The sequence below is a fragment of the Sinohyriopsis cumingii genome, unplaced genomic scaffold, assembly GCF_028554795.1.
Source record: "Sinohyriopsis cumingii isolate HCF-2022 unplaced genomic scaffold, ASM2855479v2 utg001387l, whole genome shotgun sequence".
NCBI lineage: Eukaryota > Metazoa > Mollusca > Bivalvia > Unionida > Unionidae > Sinohyriopsis > Sinohyriopsis cumingii.
In genome coordinates, this window is record NW_028315991.1 from 111425 (window position 1) to 131029 (window position 19605).

General features: G+C 35.4%; 1 protein-coding gene across 1 annotated transcript in view; it reads right to left on the reverse strand.

The window, feature by feature from the left end:
• LOC149772584 (atrial natriuretic peptide receptor 1-like) overlaps nucleotides 1-19605 on the reverse strand; it is a 102345-nt gene that overhangs the window by 54427 nt on the left and 28313 nt on the right. The window contains exons 3-7 of the mRNA XM_089947617.1: nucleotides 12420-12659; nucleotides 8327-8521; nucleotides 6350-6450; nucleotides 2383-2518; nucleotides 1605-1713 (exon numbers count right to left, since the gene is read on the reverse strand). Of these exons, the coding sequence (XP_089803743.1) occupies nucleotides 1605-1713; nucleotides 2383-2518; nucleotides 6350-6450; nucleotides 8327-8521; nucleotides 12420-12659 (781 nt within the window). The remainder of the gene's footprint in view (nucleotides 1-1604; nucleotides 1714-2382; nucleotides 2519-6349; nucleotides 6451-8326; nucleotides 8522-12419; nucleotides 12660-19605) is intronic.

The following is a 19605-nucleotide window of genomic DNA, read 5'->3' on the forward strand; positions in this document are numbered from 1 at the left end:
CAAGACTTACCCTATTATCATGCTTATACTTGCAAGACTTACCCATATGATCATGCTTCTACCTGCAAGACTAACCCTATTATCATGCTTCTACCTGCAAGACTAACCCTATTATCATGCTTCTACCTGCAAGACTAACCCTATTATCATGCTTCTACCTGCAAGACTTACCCATATGATCATGCTTCTACCTGCAAGACTTACCCATATCAGCATGCTTCTACCTGCAAGACTTACCCATATGATCATGCTTCTACCTGTAAGACTTACCCATATTAGCATGATTCTACCTGCAAGACTTACCGATATGATCATGCTTCTACCTGCAAGACTTACCGGGTTATCATGTTTATATCTGTAAGACTTACCATGTTATCAGGCTCTTTGGCTTTTAGGCTCATACCTGCAAGACTTACTCATATTATCATGATTCTACCTGCAAGTCTTACTGCGTTATCATGCTTTTACCAGCAAGGCTTACCGTATATGCGGTAGAGTTTTCAGGCAATAATAAAATAATTAATAAATCGATTAACACTTACAAGGTGACATTTCGATTCAGAGTTCTCAGGCTCTATCTATCTATCTATCTATCTATCTATCTATCTATCTATCTATCTATCTATCTATCTATCTATCTCTCTGTATGTCTATCTATCTTTCTATTTATCCATCCATCCATCCATCTATGTTTGGCATCCTCTTGCCTATCAATTAAACAATCTTATAGTATCCATATTTAATTAGATTTCAATGAGCCCCCCTCTTTCTGACCTGAGTTATCTTGCGCAAGACACATTTCCCGTTTCCAGCCGCAGACAGGCCTTCCTAAAGGTGTGATCAACTTGCCTCCTGGCCATACGATATCAGTTCCACGGTAGAGACTCATTCCTCCGATACTTTAGAGAAAAAGTATGAGATAGATAGACCTGTGTTACATACATACAAACATACATACATACATACATACATACATACATACATACATACATACATACATATATCCGTCATTTGGATAGCGGTTCGCTATTCCATCATTATTGTATATTTGTGTATTTCTCCGCTGCTGACGATAAAGTCATAAGTGTTTCATTGCAAAGAAATGGTTGCACGGGCCTTAAGTTTTGAAAAAGTTTCGCGCCAGAACCAACACGAAACCAATGCATTCAAGTTAGTTTTGCACGAAATGACATGTGAAAGATGATTTGTCGTATGCATGTCAAGAATGGAGTTATGATGAAGCTTATGAATGATTCCTGTCATTACAGAAGCAAACTCCGTCTGACTGATTTGATTTGTTTGTTTTCAAAGGTGAATGACAGGAAATCATTATCTGTAATTTCTCGTCTTGCAAATGATCAGACTGACATTTGGTTATCTACTACAAGTAGCTAAATACCATGCATGTAGAAAAAGTTTAATCGTACGAAATCAGACTATTGAGTTTATTGATGCACTCCTCATTTGATCTGGTACATCGTTTGTAGGAAAAATATTTATGTTAGATTTTGTTTCAGCCTCTCCAAGTACAGTAATGAAATGCTTTGACTTCCCTAAGCCCACAGAGAGAGAGAGAGAGAGAGAGAGAGAGAGAGATTACACACCTTCCATCAGACACCGCTATTGTGACATAATGAGAATTCTGGATATTGTGCAGGTGGTAATTTGCTTTTCTTGCTCCTTTCGAATCAATAATCACATTCCCTGTCATGCCTGTTAAATGCAGTCAGATATGTATTAAATTAAAAAAGAGAAATATTTGCAAATAGCAGGCAAACACGTGTTTGTTAGCAAGCATCTTTGTTAGTTAAAGGTTGTTGGTACACTCGGTTCCACATCGACCTTTGTCATAAATTATTAGCAGAAACAATATCTACCACTACGCGATCTGATTGGTTGCAGCTAAATCAAATTAATCCAATCATATTGCTCATTCTATATTCCGAGGAAGACATTTGAGAATAATCATCATGGACTCTGTTGTCAAATACAAATGTCTAATCTCAAAAGGACACATCTTCAAAACATTGCTTCGGCTAGTTACCAACGCCATGGGTTGATATGTATTGAAGTGGATAGACGATATTTGGCTATCCAAAATGACCTACACGATGTATGTATGCAAATTATTACTTTATTCAAATCCTCAGCAAATGTTAAATGCTTAGTAAGACATAATTAAAATGGAAAATACAACGTTAGGTGAAATGGCTTTTTGCCCGTCCGATGTGCAATACAATTATTTGGAAGGAGTTGCAGACAGATGTGTATATGTGTATGTGTCAACTGAGGAGAGAGAGAGACAAAGATAGACAGACAAAGGTAAAGAGACAGAGACAGACAGACAGAGATAAAGAAACAGAGACAGACAATCTGACAGGCCTGGAAAGGAAGTATTTATCAGGGCATCAATAATCATGGATCCATTTTGCACTGTTCCACCACGACCGAGTACAGTGTCTAGACCCATGGCATATAGAAATATTGCATCATGCAACATTCCGGCGTGGATGGCTATCTGCAAAATTCACATATATAAAATAAAAATACGTTACAGTTTAGCATGAGTTTGAACAGTTACAAATAAAATCTGAAGGGCTAATGAATATTTATTGTATCCCCACACTTTCGCGAGGAATATTGTAATGCTGTCCGTCCGTTAATTAACACCCCTCTTCTAAACCGCTGGGTAGCATTTCATAAACCTTTGTACTTTTGTTGCCATTCGGGTGACCGTCTGCAAGGAGGCGGTCAACCTCGGCTCCCGTTCCTGGGGTGTACGGTAGGATGTCAACGATCAGATATACAAGGTAAGAAATATGATGCCATTTTGGAAAGTTGTGTGAGCAAACATAAAGTATGCAGTTATAGCAGGAAGACTCTGATTTGGCATTATGACAGACTTTGTATTATGGTCTGGGCCATAAAGGATGAATACCAGAGAAGACGTGTATATTTTAGGAGTGGGGAATTGGACCATGCAATAAAAATGCTCGGATTTTAGATGGCGATCTGTTGCTTCTATGAGTTACTTTTGGGCAGTGATTCGTTTATACTGTTTTAAATTCTTTGACACGTTTTCGAACAATAATGACAGATTTGTATTCCGATTGATTCTCCTTTCTATTTGCATGCGCTCCGTCTATTGTAATAGATGGAAAAAACATGTATATAAATACACCAATCTGTTGCAACGACTCCTGTGCTACTGCACGGGGAAAAGCGATAACTTAAAATCATTACGAAATACACTAGAGATACAACCAACGGATCAATTGGTATAGTTTTTTTTATGAACTCAGTATCGGAAATATTTGAACTCCCTGCAATAATTTAATTGTATGCTTTATTTCAAGCATGTGAAATAAAATAATAATTATAAATGATTCCAATGACATGCGATACATGGAAGAAAGAGGCGAAGGGAGACAAAAATATCAGAATTGTAATGGACATACATTATGAGAACAAATACTAAAGTTTAGCTTACTGCTACATAATTATTGCAATCGATCATGTTACTTTTATATATGGCGCCCAGACGACTGTTTTATTTCAGCTTAGGGGTAACCTAATATATACACTTTACTTTTAATCTTTTCTACAAAATCAGTGGGTAATTATATTTTATTGCATTTGATATTGCAACAAATGTTATGTATATATATATGGAATCATTGAGAAGGGATTATTTCTTTATCTGGAAATGCCGTTTATTGTTGCTGTGAAAACAGCATGGTGGTGAGGAACTTGTGAAATGTGGTTCAGAATTGTATTTCGGCTGACCCGGTGATAGAGTCGGAATCCTAAGAAGGAGGAGCCATGCGACTGTGAAGTTGTGATATTTGTGATCATTGACTGATTAGAGGAAACTTATTTGTAGTCTTGGGGCGTTAGGAGAACTTCCAGTTGGCAACGACCGTTGTCTTAAAGTCCTTGGAAATAGGGGAATACAAGGGACCTAAGGCGCAGCACTCACGCGAGTGTTTGATTTGCTCGGTAGAGAGATTCCATGCGTGTAACAATATTGGCAGTATAACTCCCTACCTCTGGAAGTATTCCGTACAGATTCTAGAAAGTTTTACGGAGAATATAGTCCAACTCTTTCCTTGAGCGTATCTCATAACATTAGATATATAGTTCATAGCTTCTGCATCTATGAGTTTACATTTCACTTCATGTTTTTATATCCTTCACTACATCCTCTATGCCCTGATCTATGTTTGTATATCCATCACTACATCCTCCGTGCCTTTCTCTACATTTGTATATCCATATCACTACATCCTCTATGCCTGATCTATATTTGTATATCCTTTACTACATCCTCCGTGCGGGGCCCCGAGCCGCCGAGTGGTCTAAAGCGCTCTCCGTTACGGATCACTGCCATCTCACCTCTGTCTGCATGGGGTCGAGTCTTGGATTCGACCAATGCTGGTATGTGAGAAAGCTTGCCAGAAGCTTCTTGTGGGTTGGTGGTTCTTCCCGGGGTTTTCCGGGTTTCTTCCTCCACCATTAATACTGGCCGCCATGTATAGCCTACCGTGTGCTGAAAAATGGCGTTTAAAATCACAACAACAACAACAACAACCTCCGTGCTTTTCTCTATATTTGTATATCCCTCTCACTACATATCTATATATTTTTATATCCTTCACTACATCCTCTATTCCTTTCTCTGTATAGTTCTATATCCTACACTTCATCCTCGGTACCCTGATCACCTGTAAAATATTAAATGTTTTTAAAAAGATTCTACTTCTGCAACTGGCATAAACTTAACGAGCTCCTTAAAGTCGCAATTTTCGCAATCGAAATCGTTATATTCGCAATATTCCCCGCTTCGTCATTATTAATCGTTTCTACTTATTGAAAGAATCAAAACTGATACTGTGCACATTATAAGTTCAATAGAAGCGTTCTTGCGTGCGAATAGCTTCTACAAATGTTAGTATTTGTTACAATGTAAGTGTTCCTGCTTCTTCTTACGCAAATGTTTCTTATAATTGCTCCAATTAATGCGTAATTTGGATCTGTTATAGTCAAGTTTGCAAGAGTTGATTTTTTCTCAAAGAATTAATGCATAATATTTTTCTTTACGCTATTGTGTACTAGTAGAAGGTTTCCAAGAAAGATGGCCAGCAGCTACATAGATTACAAAGTCATTTAAACACCTATTTAGAGAAATATATATATCCAACGTAAAAAGTAACATTCTTTAAGAACTAGATAATCAATACCACAACTAGAACCCAGTCTATCAGCATTAGTGAAATATCCAATTAGACGGTCGTTGCCCAGTCTAACGTTCGTGGAAAGATTCTAATTTAGACAAAAATAGTGTTTCATGTTGTGTGAATTGCAAAATATGTACATTAATTTGCATGGAATGGCAAACCGGAACCTTGTTCTTATTCATCAATCGAATTCATAATATTGGCACATACAATGAAATTACTCATGCAATTGTTATCACACCTACAACCATATTCAACACGCGCATTCCAATTTCCACTCAAACGAATTCTTTCTTGATGTTCAAAGCTGTCAACTTGTAATAGTTGGTAAAGGTTAACATTATAGGCCGGTAAGATTTCTACACAAGAGAGATACATATTATTTTCAGTAAAGTTATGCAGAAATTTGCTGAAACAATTCAGGTAAAACACACGTCAAATATTTTTTTTTTTTTTGAATCTGGAATGGTATATCTAAAGAGTATCTGTGTGCTTGCACACACAGACACACACACACACACACACACACACACACACACACACACACACACCTGTCTCTCTGGATGGTGAGAATGTGTTTATGTGTGTATGGATTTTTAACGTAGCTAACTGTTCAGTCATATCGCTACGATGTCTGCAGTGTGGCAATTTATAGTGATGTCAAGCACTGGGGCATCATGCCGCAGACATGTAGCATAATGTCCCACTCAGTCACATTATCCTGACACCAGACCGACCACTCCTAACACTAACATCTTAATGCTGAGCGTCTAGGGAGGCAGCTGTTCGTACCCTTTTTTGAAATATAAATCTTTGGTATGACCCTGCCGGAGTTCAAACCCGCGACCTCCATCATCCGAGGCGGACGCTCTAACCACATTCTAGCGCAAAAGCAATGATTCAGGGTGCAAACAATTATCAGGTATACATTCCCTCGTGAAAGAGTTTTGGCTCTTTCTTTGAACACACACACACACACACACATTATATATAAATATATGTCTTATAGCTAATTAGCTGTCCAGTGTTTCCTTTAATTTCTGTCAGTCACCTGTCCTCATGTTTATCTCGTTTTCTGCCAATATATATCATCTAAAAGTAAAATTTATTACCTCTCGAGAGTGGAACTCGCCCGTTTTATTTTGAATCCGATTGACGAATTTTTCAAACATTATGTCATCCGTGGACACTTCAATGGTAATGTCCAACAGACCTAGATAAAAAAAAAAATCCACGTATGAAACTTTTTAGTTAACTGAGTAAATATATTATAGCTAAATATTATATACCCGAGTTATTTGTACAAATCGTATAATCTCAAACAAGTTTTTAAAAACGCATCAGTTGTAACATTCATTACTTTCAGTTATATTAATGTACCTGTCCTTATCTATAAGTAAAATAAACCTTTATATTTTATCATATTTTGCGAAATATACACTTCAATTTAATTTTCATTTTATGTATTATGTTTTGAAAATCTAGGTGGCATACACTTTTGCCTGATTTGGTTATTTAAGTAGATGAAAGCAGAGAACTTGTAGAATCAACGACTTAATGAGCTGAAGAAATGGCAAAGACTAACGCATACCGTTTATTTATCTATATCAAGATTTCACAAATGGACTGCTGTACTTATAAGGACTCTTTCTGCAGGTCTTTTCTCATCCAAAACCAACGCTACATTCGGCTTGAATAACATTGTTGAAGAAATATTTATTAACTTTTATATTGTAAGAAACATAAGTTCTATATATCACTTTATTCACACACACAAAAAAAAAAAAACGAGAGCGAAAACAATTGTTTTATATAGTCCCATGCACAGTGATAATGGAGCAATTGTATACCTTAGCATTGTCAATGAAGGTGTTATTCTATTATTTTAATACTGTATTTTATGTTTAGTTTGTATACTTTTGTGCTATTATTATTATTATTACTATTGATTATTATTATTATTATTATTATTATTATTATTATCTTTCACCTGCCATGTTTAGTGACGTGCTTGCATGCTAGTATTGCAAGAAAGTATTAAAATAATTGCTGAAGGTGTTCAACTGTATTAGTTTTGTTTATTCATCCTCTGAGTATGCTTGTCATTTTTATAAATAGTTTATGAATTATCGTATCTGCGAACGTACCAAAGTTTGCTTATTTATGAAAGCTTGTTAACGATTGGGACACTGACGTACCGTAAAGACCAAGCGATTTAACATTGGAATGTGTTAATTAGGCCAATGTGTAGAAATCCCTCTTTTATCGTGTCTTTGTGTTTGTAATATTTGCATCTGAAAGACTGTCATTTTTTCATAGCATATCCAATAAGACATGTTAAATACTGATAATAAAACTATCAACATTTGTTTTTAGAAAATGTGATAAACATTTTATTATTTCAAAGCTTGTTCCATACAATATACAATACTTAAGATGTATTTTAAACTTCTTTTTAGACTATTTCACGACAGAGGTAATTTCCTAAATAAAATACTACAATGAAAAATGTATTGCCGTATATCTTTCCATTGTTTTGTTTTTAAATTACATATTAGAAGCATAAGACCAATTAGTTATTTTGCATTGCCGTTGCCCTCTCAGAAATCCCAGACTTTGGTTTCCTAAACAAAAGTCACCATGTGAACAATGGACTTGGCTTTAGCATATAACGTACATTCTAGAGCTACAGAGGTTGAGGCCAATGCGACGTTAAGAAAATTCGACTTTTCACTATGTTACTCTGATTTGAATTGAAGAGCCTGTTTAAATCATATTTCTTAGAATATTTCTTAATCAACATAAACTGTCACTGTCACAGAATACTGGCGACCCAGTTGATGAACTCATAATATCGAAACAAGCGTGTGAGATATTGCGAAAAGATTATCAAAAGCTAACGAAATTGATGCCTTTATTCCAGAACAACTGGCTGAAGTCGTGGCCTTTATCGAGTATCAACGAATACAAATCAAGTCCTTCAAAGCTAAATATCTTGTTACCCTCGCCCCACCCACCCCACCCACCCCGCATATCGGCCCCGCTTCTCCCGCATCTTCTGGATGAAAGCCCCATCATCTTTTTATGACCTTCTTTTGTGCCGGGTTTTGGATACTTGCCATTCAAGACTTCAAGAATCTCGCAAAATCCTTCAGTGTCTGAGAGTTGCGTCATTAATGCGAAGTCGATTGTAATAAAAACGTACTCTCCGTTTAGAAGACTCAAGTTGTCCGCTGCACACATAATATATGAAATTTCTCTTCCATAGGCCAGCAGTAAGAAAACTGAAAGAGTTAAGCGAGAAGTGCTCGTTAAAGTTTTATACTAACATGTATCAATGCCTGTTTACCAACCGACATTTACATACGCATCTACCTGCTGTCATTATGCATACATACATACATACATACATACATATGCGTACACATACATACATGCAAATATGCATACATACATACATACATACATACATACATACATACATACATACATACATACATGCATGCATACATACATACAAACATACATACACACACACATACATACATACATACATACATACATACATACATACATACATACATACATACATACAAACATGCATACAAACATGCATACATGCATACATGCAAACATGCACACATGCATATATACGTACGTTCGTGCGTGCGTGCGTGCATGCATGCATACATGCATATATATATATATATATATATATATATATATATATATATATATATATATATATATATATATACATACATATGTATATACGTACATACATACATATGTATACACGTACGTTCCTGCGTGCGTACGTGCGTGCATTCAAGCATCCATGCATGCATGTATACATACATACATACATACATACATGCATACATTCATGCGTACTTACGTGCGTACGTACATACATACATACATACATGCATACATACAGACATAAAGACATAAAGACATAAACACATACAAATGTCGTTTCATTTGCATTCAGTCCTTTCATGCATCTGCTATCTGCTAGAATCCTAATTAGACATAATCATCATTTCAAGATCAAGATCAGAAGATCGAAAGATCGAGAGTTCAACATCGAGAGAGAGAGAGAGAGAGAGAGAGAGAGAGAGCGCACACACCTCTAGTTTCGGATGCAACACGGCTCAAACGGCTTCTAAGAACGGATTGATCACCAGTAGGGTAGTTAAAAAGGTCTGTGTCGAAGCCAAGACCGTCAAGTGTTTCCTGATGACATGGTTGGAAAAATTGTTAAACATCGCCAAATAGAATCTCAAAAAATATACATTAATATGATATAGGAAAAACCTAGGTCAAGCAAGCGCAGCTTCTGAATGTTCAGGCCCAACTTACTGACATATTTTATCGTTTAAAAAATGACAAGAGTTAAATGTTAGCAAAAGTTTGTTAAAGCCATATTCCCCCTCCTACTTCTGACTGTCAATCTGTCTGCTGTTCATCTGTCTGTCTCTCGTACACACACACACACACACACACACACACACACACACACACACACACACACACACACACACACACACACACACAGAGGTTTAGCTAGATTACCGTATGGTTGAAAGCATTGACACACGCTTAAAGATGTCCAAATGTTTGAGATGAAATGTTTAGGAGGTTAAATTTTCTACAAATATTGTCCCGAGAAACACCCAATCAGATACAATTAGCTCCATCTAGTGTAGTCATAGGAATATAAGTGTAATACAAATATTCGTCTCCGTGTAAGCATATTTGTCTCTGTATAAATAGTGTAGTTGTAAGAACAATCGTCTCTGTATAAGTGTAGTTGTAGGGATATCGTCTCTGTATAAGTGTTATTGTAGAGATATCGTCTGTATATAAGTGTAGTTGTAAGGATATTGTCTCTGTATAAGTGTAGTTTTAGGGATATCGTATCTATTTAAGTGTAGTTGTAGGAATATCTTCTCTGTACAAGCATAGTTTTAGGGATATTGTATCTATATAAGTATAGTTGTAGGGATATCGTCTCTGTATAAGTGTAGTCTTAGGGATATTGTATCTATATAAGTGTAGCTGTAGGGATATCGTCTCTATATAAGTGGAGTTGTAGGGATATCGTTTCGATATAAGTGTAGTTGTAGGGATATAGTCCCTATACAAGTGTAGTTGTAGGGATATCGTCTCTTCATAGGTGTAGGTGTAGGGCTATCGTCTCTATATAAGTGTAGTTATATCAATATCTTCTCTATATAAATTTAGTTGTAGGGATATCGTCTCGATATAAGTGTATTTGTAGGGATATCGTCCCTATATAAGTGTAGTTGTAGGGATATCGTCTCGATATAAGTGTAGTTATATGAATATCTTCTCTATATAAGTGTAGTTGAAGGGATATCGTCTCGATATAAGTGTAGTTGTAGGGATATCGTCCCTGTATAAGTTGAGTTGTAGGGATATCGTCCTGTGTAAGTGAAGTTGTAGGGATATCGTCCCTATATAAGTGTAGCTGTAGGGATATCGTCTCGATATAAGTGTAGCTGTAGGGATATCGTCCCTGTATAAGTTGAGTTGTAGGGATATCGTCCTGTGTAAGTGAAGTTGTAGGGATATCGTCTCTATATAAGTGTAGTTGTAGGGATATCGTCTTTATATAAGTGTAGTTGTAGGAATATTGTCTCTGTATAAGTGTAGTTGTAGGAATATTCGTCTATATAGAAGTATGGTTCTTAGGAATATTCTACTATTTCTCTTTTGAAATAAATCATTCACCGAATTTCAAACACAAATATACTTATATAAATAGCCGATCTATAAAGACGATATCTCTATAACTACACGTATACAGAGACGATATTCCTACAATGTTCCTAAACCTTGCTTAATCGAAAAAACATGGGTACCATTTTGGTCCATATTTTTATGTATATTTCTTTTTTTTATTTCATTATTTTTTCTTTCATTATATGCTATGGATAATTGTATTTTGGACTTGACATTGTCCAAATTCAAATTCATTTTCTACCTGACCTGAATCATTTAGATTGTTTAATTCTCTAAACAACTAATACCTAGCTAATATATTCAGACCGTTCCGGTGGTCTAAGTGGTTAAAGAGCCTGCCTCGTATGTGAGAGGTCACGGGGTTGAACCCCGGCCGAAACATACCAAATACTTTTAAAATTGTACTAACAGCTGCCTTGCCTCGCTTGGCGCTCAGCACTAAGAGGTTAGTGTTATGACTGGTCGGCCTGGTGTCAGGATATTGTAACTGGGTGGGACATCATGCTACATGTTTGCGGCATGATGCCCCAGTGCTAGACATCACTATAAGCTGTCACACTGCCAAAATCGTAGCTATATGACTAAAATTATCCAACACACACACGCGCACACACTCACGCCAACACTCACGCCAGCACACACACACACACACACACACACACGCGCGCTAATATGTTCTTTATGAGTATGGGTTAACTATTATGACTATTATCTTGGCCTGAGTCAAGGACAGTATGTTTACCATGTCGTTATTGTAATTTTAGTAATAGACTTTATAATGATAACTAAGAGTTTGCTAGAAATGAAATTTTGTTCTTCAGCCTGGCTCTTCTCGTATGTCTTAGCTTGTATATAATTTTGTTTACTGGAAACTTCTTTATTTGTGCTATAAGATCTTGATACAGAAACATTGGTTTTGTCCAGCATTTAATTTGGGCTGGAATTTAATTTATTCAAATTATTTATTCACTGGATTTACAAAGTGTTCATATCTAAAATTATATTCTTGGAAAAAGACACTAACTGGGAAGTATAGTGAACTTCAAATAAGGATATATTCTTACATTGTCTTATTGTGATTAAACAAAAGACTTTGGCACATCACTACGATACGGGCCACCACAGGCACTTCAACACTTCCAGCTTTGGATTTTTTTTTTGATTACCGCTAAAGTTCATTCAGAACTTTAATCATTAGGACTTGTTTGAATAATTTTAGGATTATTTGGGACTTAATTCTTAATACTCTAAGTTCTTTATTTACATTTTCACTTTGGATTCTAGGGAAAATAAATAATTTGTTGAATTTAACAAAGCGTGTTGCTTCTCACTTCTCTATTTCTTATTTTAAGACCATGGAGTCGAAAAAATATATGTACAGTATGTTCATTTTCACCTGATATAATGTACTAGTTTCTCTCCAAATTTCCTCTGGTCCTTCAACAATCATTACTCTGTTCCACTGGAAGTAATGCAGTATGTCCACCAGGAAGTATGCAATATCCTTATACGCTGGAATAGTCCGTGCAAAAGTCGTGTACTGATTTTTGTTGGAAAGCTGAATAGAGCCGCAACCGAAGCTAATCATTGGTTTATTCCATTTAGCGGCCAGAAGGCCACCGGATTCGCATAGAACATCGCATGAGGGACCTAAAGCAAAAACCCATAACAAGCTGCGTCATAAAGAACAAATTTAAAAAGAATTTATACTGTTATTACAATGTGTTGGGACTGCTGTACTTATATGCGTAACTGCTGTACTTGTATGCATGACTGCTGTACTTGTATGCTTAACAAATATATATCAAAAGAACATCTACAAAGTTTTGTTGTTGTTTTGAATTTAATTCCCTTTTCCAGCGCATGATAGACTATATATGGCAGAATATTTTTTTAATACAAATAATACTATCATACAGAGTTTTAATTCCTACTCTACGGAGATTCGAACCCAGGTCCGCGGGTAAACGACACCCATCGCCGTGCCTGCACACACGAGCCAATATTCTCTTACAACTAAACACACATCATCAAAAAATGATGTTACTCAATCGGTGTTACATGCACTCGTGTGTAGCAGACACACTCGCATGACGACCTTGTAATTAATTTTCATTTATCTATACAATCCTTCATGATTCCTATAAAAGAAATTAAGGTATATAGACTTATTTATAGAGAATTATAAATATACACCAGACAGAACGTTAAGTGATATCCCTGCTTCATAATAGTAGGCAGAATTTATATTTTAATGCAATTAATATATATATATATATATATATATATATATATATATATATATATATATATATATATATATATATATATATATATATATATATATATATATATATATATATATATTGTTGTTAGTTATTCACCTCTAACAAGTGTAACAATAATGACAATCACAACTCCAATCCCCATCCTAAATCCGACAATGCATATTGTTCTCCTCTTTCATTTACTTCCCTCTCTTATCACTATTCCCAGCCTGTCTTATATACATTTTAAAACTGTTACAGTAATTCATGCCTCTTGATAGAAAGTATTTTGTTGTACCTTCCAAGTCCTTAATGACACCGCTCGTTCATTTGGAACCTGTCTAATGATTTAATTATGTACAGGGCATCAATCTATATCTTTTATAACAAATTCCATAATAACAAATGCCATTATAACAAATTCCAGTATAACAAATTCCAGTATAACAAATTTCATTATAACAAATTCATTTGCCTCCAGCATTGAAAGGAATCGGAACTTTATGTAAAATCCATCTGGATAAATGCTGCAACAAAATTTGTTTCTCTTCTGTCGAAGACGTTTCGATGAAGACTCATATACAACAGAAGGGCCTTGGGTTATTTATTGAACATTTATTTCGTTTAAAGACAAGCTTATTGAACTAATCCGTGTCTAAATCATGAAGAATATTCTCCCTCGTGTTCTGTTTTTTTAATGGGTTATCTATTTTCGATCCGATTTATTAGAAACACATTCAGTAAAGTCCTTAAAATAACATAGAAAGTGTATGAAGGTAATTTGTTTCCAAGACACTCGCCTAGAAGTAGTTACATGAACCTCTTAGCGGACATGCACAAATTAAAATTAGCTTTTTATCGGGGGGGGGGGCATACAAGAAATCCTATGCTAAAATGAACCATATGAATAAAATGGGGATGATGTTATGAGATCAATTCATTGGGTTCAAAGTTTTATGGGGTCAAATGATTTATTGGGGCAAACGGGAATGGTATTGTTCCAATGTTTTAAAACTAAACTAAAATACACACTATATATATATATATATATATATATATATATATATATATATATATATATATATATATATATATATATATATATATATACACACACACACACCATCCAGAAATCGTTTTATGATTACCATCCAACCAATCAACCCCATGTATGTGAACACATCGAGTGAGATCACCAGTATCACATACACAGCGATATGGAAAAGAAGAATCTATGTGGAGAGCCTTTGGAGTTTGAACGGGTTTGACTCTACGCACGCGCCGTGAGACGATGCTTGAGAAGACTAAGAAGATCCGTGAAGCGATGTCTTTTATGTTTACCGCCTTCTGGAAAATAAACCACAACTAACCTTTTCAGGGCCACCCAGATTTCTAGAAAAGACCTGCCAAATAAAATTGTACTTTATGTTTTGTGGATGTATGTGTATGTTTGTGTATGTCTTTGTCTTTCCCCACAAAAACTGAAACTTAAAACTCGTTTACTCCTTCTCTCTTACGTACAGTAGTATGCGTGAGATGGCATAGTAGCGTGTCTATAAACACTTCTTACCCTTGTGTGTGACAGCATGTTTATGTGTATGTAACTTTAGCACCTATGTGTATAAAAAATCTCCCTACCATCCTCTTTGCATAGTGGGAATATGTGTTTGGATAGTAATCAAGAAAGTGGTTGCTGGATTTTAGGGGTGATTGTATGGACATTAATAAAAACAATTGGTTGACGTATTCAGACATGGAGAATTTCTTGCAGCTATGGATCATGTTTGGCTACATCAATACTCCACAACAGCACGTAAGGTTTAAGTATATATATATATATATATATATATATATATATATATATACACATACATATGTTGTAAAAGAGCCTATTCTTTTACATATGTGCAGCTTTTGTATTATAAGCTAAAGTACCACGTGATCACAATTTATGTTGTTTCTGAGTACAGACGTATTCCAATCTTATTCCATTGCTGGGAAATTAAAAATATGTCGTCTTCATTAAACTTTAGAGCTTTGCATAATGTGTTGCCTAGTAGCGAGAGTTCTATTTATTTATTTATTCATTTATTTATTTATTTATTTATTTATTTATTTATTTTGCCAATAATTAGATGGTGACTGTTTTCTTTAGAGCATATCGTTTCGAAGCTGGGATGTGTCGTAATCAGTAATTTTATATATGCTATTGTATTTTCCAATTATATTAGTTGCATTTAATAAAACAGAATTGTGAATAATTTTGATAATACATTTCAATAATGTATTTTAATTGTTAAAATGAAAATGACGTCAAATGTTAGAATTGCTGAAAGTACCACAAAACAATACATAAGAAAAATATATAACGAGTCTTAAATTGATCTTAAAATACATCTTTTTATTCCTAAGTATTATAGTGCATACAATCGCAAGAAAAAGTTTATAGTGTGTATGAGATATATGAATAGACCAGAACAGCTTCATGTATAGGCCGTGAGGCAGCAAGAAAATTATGTACGCACGAATCAATCAGATTTAAATGATACAATACCGTACTTAAAAAGGATAAAGGATATTAACTTTGAATAAAAATAATGAATAAGTAATTCGAATAGTAATTAAGTGATAATTATAGTAAATATAATAATTAAAATATTACGAAATTAAATCAAAGATAGCTTGTCAAATTGCTGGATAAAAATCTAGGTTAAGAAACGACCAGGTTATGAAACTATTGATATCCATTTTCTATTTTTGTAGTCAGACTGCAAAATGAATAAGAGAATAAGGTTTGACCGTTATCAGAGCCCACTCACCAAATCTGCATGCAAGTGAAAAGCATGCTGCTGTTACTCATCATTATATTCAGTCTTACTGCCTATCTTGTATAAGAGTTGTGGCTGCAATACAAGGCATAGACGATTCTTCCAACATTCTGATTGCATGATCATCCTACACCCAGACTAGTGAAATCATAACCTCTCGTACGAGGGGCCCACAGTGGTCTAAAGCGCTCACCGTTACGGATCACTGCTGTATCACCTCTGTCTGCGTGGGTTCGAGTCTCAGCCAATGTGGGTATGTGAGAAAGCCTGCCAGTAGCTTCTTGTGGGCCGGTGGTTCTTTCCGGGATTTTCCAGGGTTCTTCCTCCACCATTTATACTGGCCGCCATGAATAGCCTATCTTGTGCTGAAAAATGGCGTTAAACCCTACAACAGCAGCAACAACAACAACCTCTCGTATGATGGATGCCATCTTTAATTTCTTCTTTTCTCTAATCTACACTCGACTCGATTCAATCAATAACAGTGCAATGATTTGGTTCTTTGCGCCAAACACAAATCATGCGCGCCCTAATGAAACAGCTCAGTTATCATGAAGCCACCTGTGTCGTATTAGATACACCTGTTAAAGTAAGTGGCACGTTTAAGAAATATGTTTCGATTCACACAGATCAGCAAATTTCAATCGATGACATAATCGTGTTAAAATAACAAATTGGGTTTAGCTATATAATTGCTGTATCCCTGTTAATCATGCATGCGAAACTTTTAATCTAATCGTCTGAATCTAGCTAAAAGACATATCCAAATAACAAAGGTCACGACTAGCAAACATATATATCCCAATAACAAGGGTCACGGCTAGCAAACATATATATATCCCAATAATAAAGGTCACGATTAACTAACATATATATCCAAAAAAAGGTCACGATTAGCAAACATATATATCCAAATAACAAAGATCACGATTAGCCAAAGTATATATCCCAATAAGAAAAGGTCATGATTAACTAGCATATATATCCAAATAACAATAGTCATGATTAGATAACATATATATCGCAATAAAACGGTTACGATTAGCTAACATATCTATCCCAATAAAAATGTCACGATTAGCTAACATATATCCCAATAAAAAGATCATGATTAGCTAACACATATATATCCCAATCAAAAGGTCACGATTAGCTAACATATATCCCAATAAAAAGATCATGATTAGCTAACATATATATCCCAATTAAAAGGTCACGATTAGCTAACATATATATATCCCAATAAAAAGGGTCGCTAATAGAATAATGGTTTACATCAGGATCAAGGTGATAGGCGATGGAAAGAAACAGGCTTAAGATATTCCGAACCAAAAGCCAAACAACGCAATCAAAATATAAGGAAAAGATAAATAAAAAGTTACAAATTTGAAAAAGGCTGCTAAAAATATCTGTGAAAACTTGATGAAAATTTGGCTTCCGTCAAATCATCGATTTTATTGGAAAATAACGAAGAAATAAGTACAGTCTACAAAGGTACTGAATCTACTGCATCCGCTTACAGACTGATCGTGTAATGTTGCAATAAGTGATAAGGAAAAGTGTGATCTGCTTAACTCGTATGTTTGCTACGTTTTCACGTTTAAAACATAATCGTAAGCAGCGACTGCATTTTTGAAATTAGGAAATAAACTATTATTATTTTGATAGGATGTTTATTATTTTTTAATTCTTTATTGAAATTTAATATCAACAAAACGTCGGCTAACTGCTGCGGTTCCCAAGTTTCCTTGCTAAACCCGTTACTATTTTTTATTTTGTATCAGCGATAGATAAGACAAATTGAACTCACTTGCAAGGCTATTTGCTGATGATACTTCCTTGCAATTTCGTCTACAGACCGTGTTTTGTCACTTTAAAATACTATATACTTTTCGTGTACACGCATGTAGTCCCATCAATCCGACATTTACAGGGTGAATTTAATAGATTTTTCCATGTGTACTTGTGGCCGTGATACTGAATACGTGGATCACTATTTTGTATATTGCGCTTATTTAATACTAATGATCTTTGCTATTTCGTTCTATCTTTCAACGCATACTTTGTGCAACTCTAGATTTATTATTGAAAGGGTAAGTGGAACAAAATAAAAAGCAAACATTATAATATTCCTAAATTTTCAGAAATATATCCAGGAAACTAGACTCGTGTAATACTTAAAACTACATTCTAAGTAATACATTTTATTAAATAAACGAAATGGATAAAAATGGCTCTAACCATTGAATTGTCTTTCTCTTCTATTGATTTTTTTCTCTCTTTCTTTCGTTCTCTTCAACCCCGTCTCTCTCATTAATTGGTTATTGACTAAATTACACGCCTGTATGTTTATTCTCTTTACCGTTGAAATGTTGCATGTCTTCACCCCCCTTCCGCTTAAACAAAACATAACAGTTTCAAGAAAGAAATCCTGATTCGGCGGATTGATTTTTACTTGGGGGTGGGAAAGAACTCAATATAAAGGCTAGCGCTTTATATTACAACTTAAGAGATAATCAGCAGGTTGTGTGTGTGTGTATGTATGTATGTATGTATGTATGTATGCATGTATGTGTGTATTATGCATACCAACTATGCAGAAACGTTCCTCCTATTACTTTTGGGAAATTAGTTAAGATTAACTCATAGATGTTTGACTACACCATCTGCACATCAAACAATATTTAGTGCCAAGGTCATGGTAAATATTATGCCTATTGCATGCAGAAGTACCGCCCCCCCCCCTCCCGCCCCTCCAGCGGACGACCATGGTAAAAAAAGTGCCTATTCCATGCAGAGGCACACTACAGAGTATGAAAATATCTGGTCTGAACATGATACGAACCTCTGAAAGTCTGGTTGTGAGTATGGAAGGAACCCTATTGAGACAGAAATTTCCAACCTGCTGATTATGAGTGTGGCAGGTACCCTGTTGAGATAAAAATTCCAACCTGCTGATTATGAGTGTGGCAGGAACCCTACTGAGATAAACATTTCCAGCCTGCTGATTATGAGTGTGGCAGGAACCCTATTGAGATAAAAATTCCAACCTGCTGATTATGAGTGTGGCAGGAACCCTATTGAGACAAACATTTCCAGCCTGCTGATTATGAGTGTGGCAGGAACCCTATTGAGACAAAAATTTCCAACCTGCTGATTATGAGTGTGGCAGGAACCCTATTGAGACAAAATTCCCGACCTGCTGACTATAAGTGTTTCAGAAAACTACTGATGCAAGAATTCCCGACCTGATGATTATGAGTTGAACATGAACCTTTTGAGACAAGAATTCCCGACCTGTTGATCACGAGCCTGGCAGGATACATATTGAGGCATAGCGGTACCAAACCTTGGTACGACGATACTAAATAAATGTTGATTGATATGTCAGCCCGAAACCGGAATTTGGATTCGCTTGCAGATTCGAGAAAGTAATTTACTCAGTGTTCATTCTTCTTGGTCATGTAACTTTCGATCTTTCTAGACTTAAATTTTTATTTC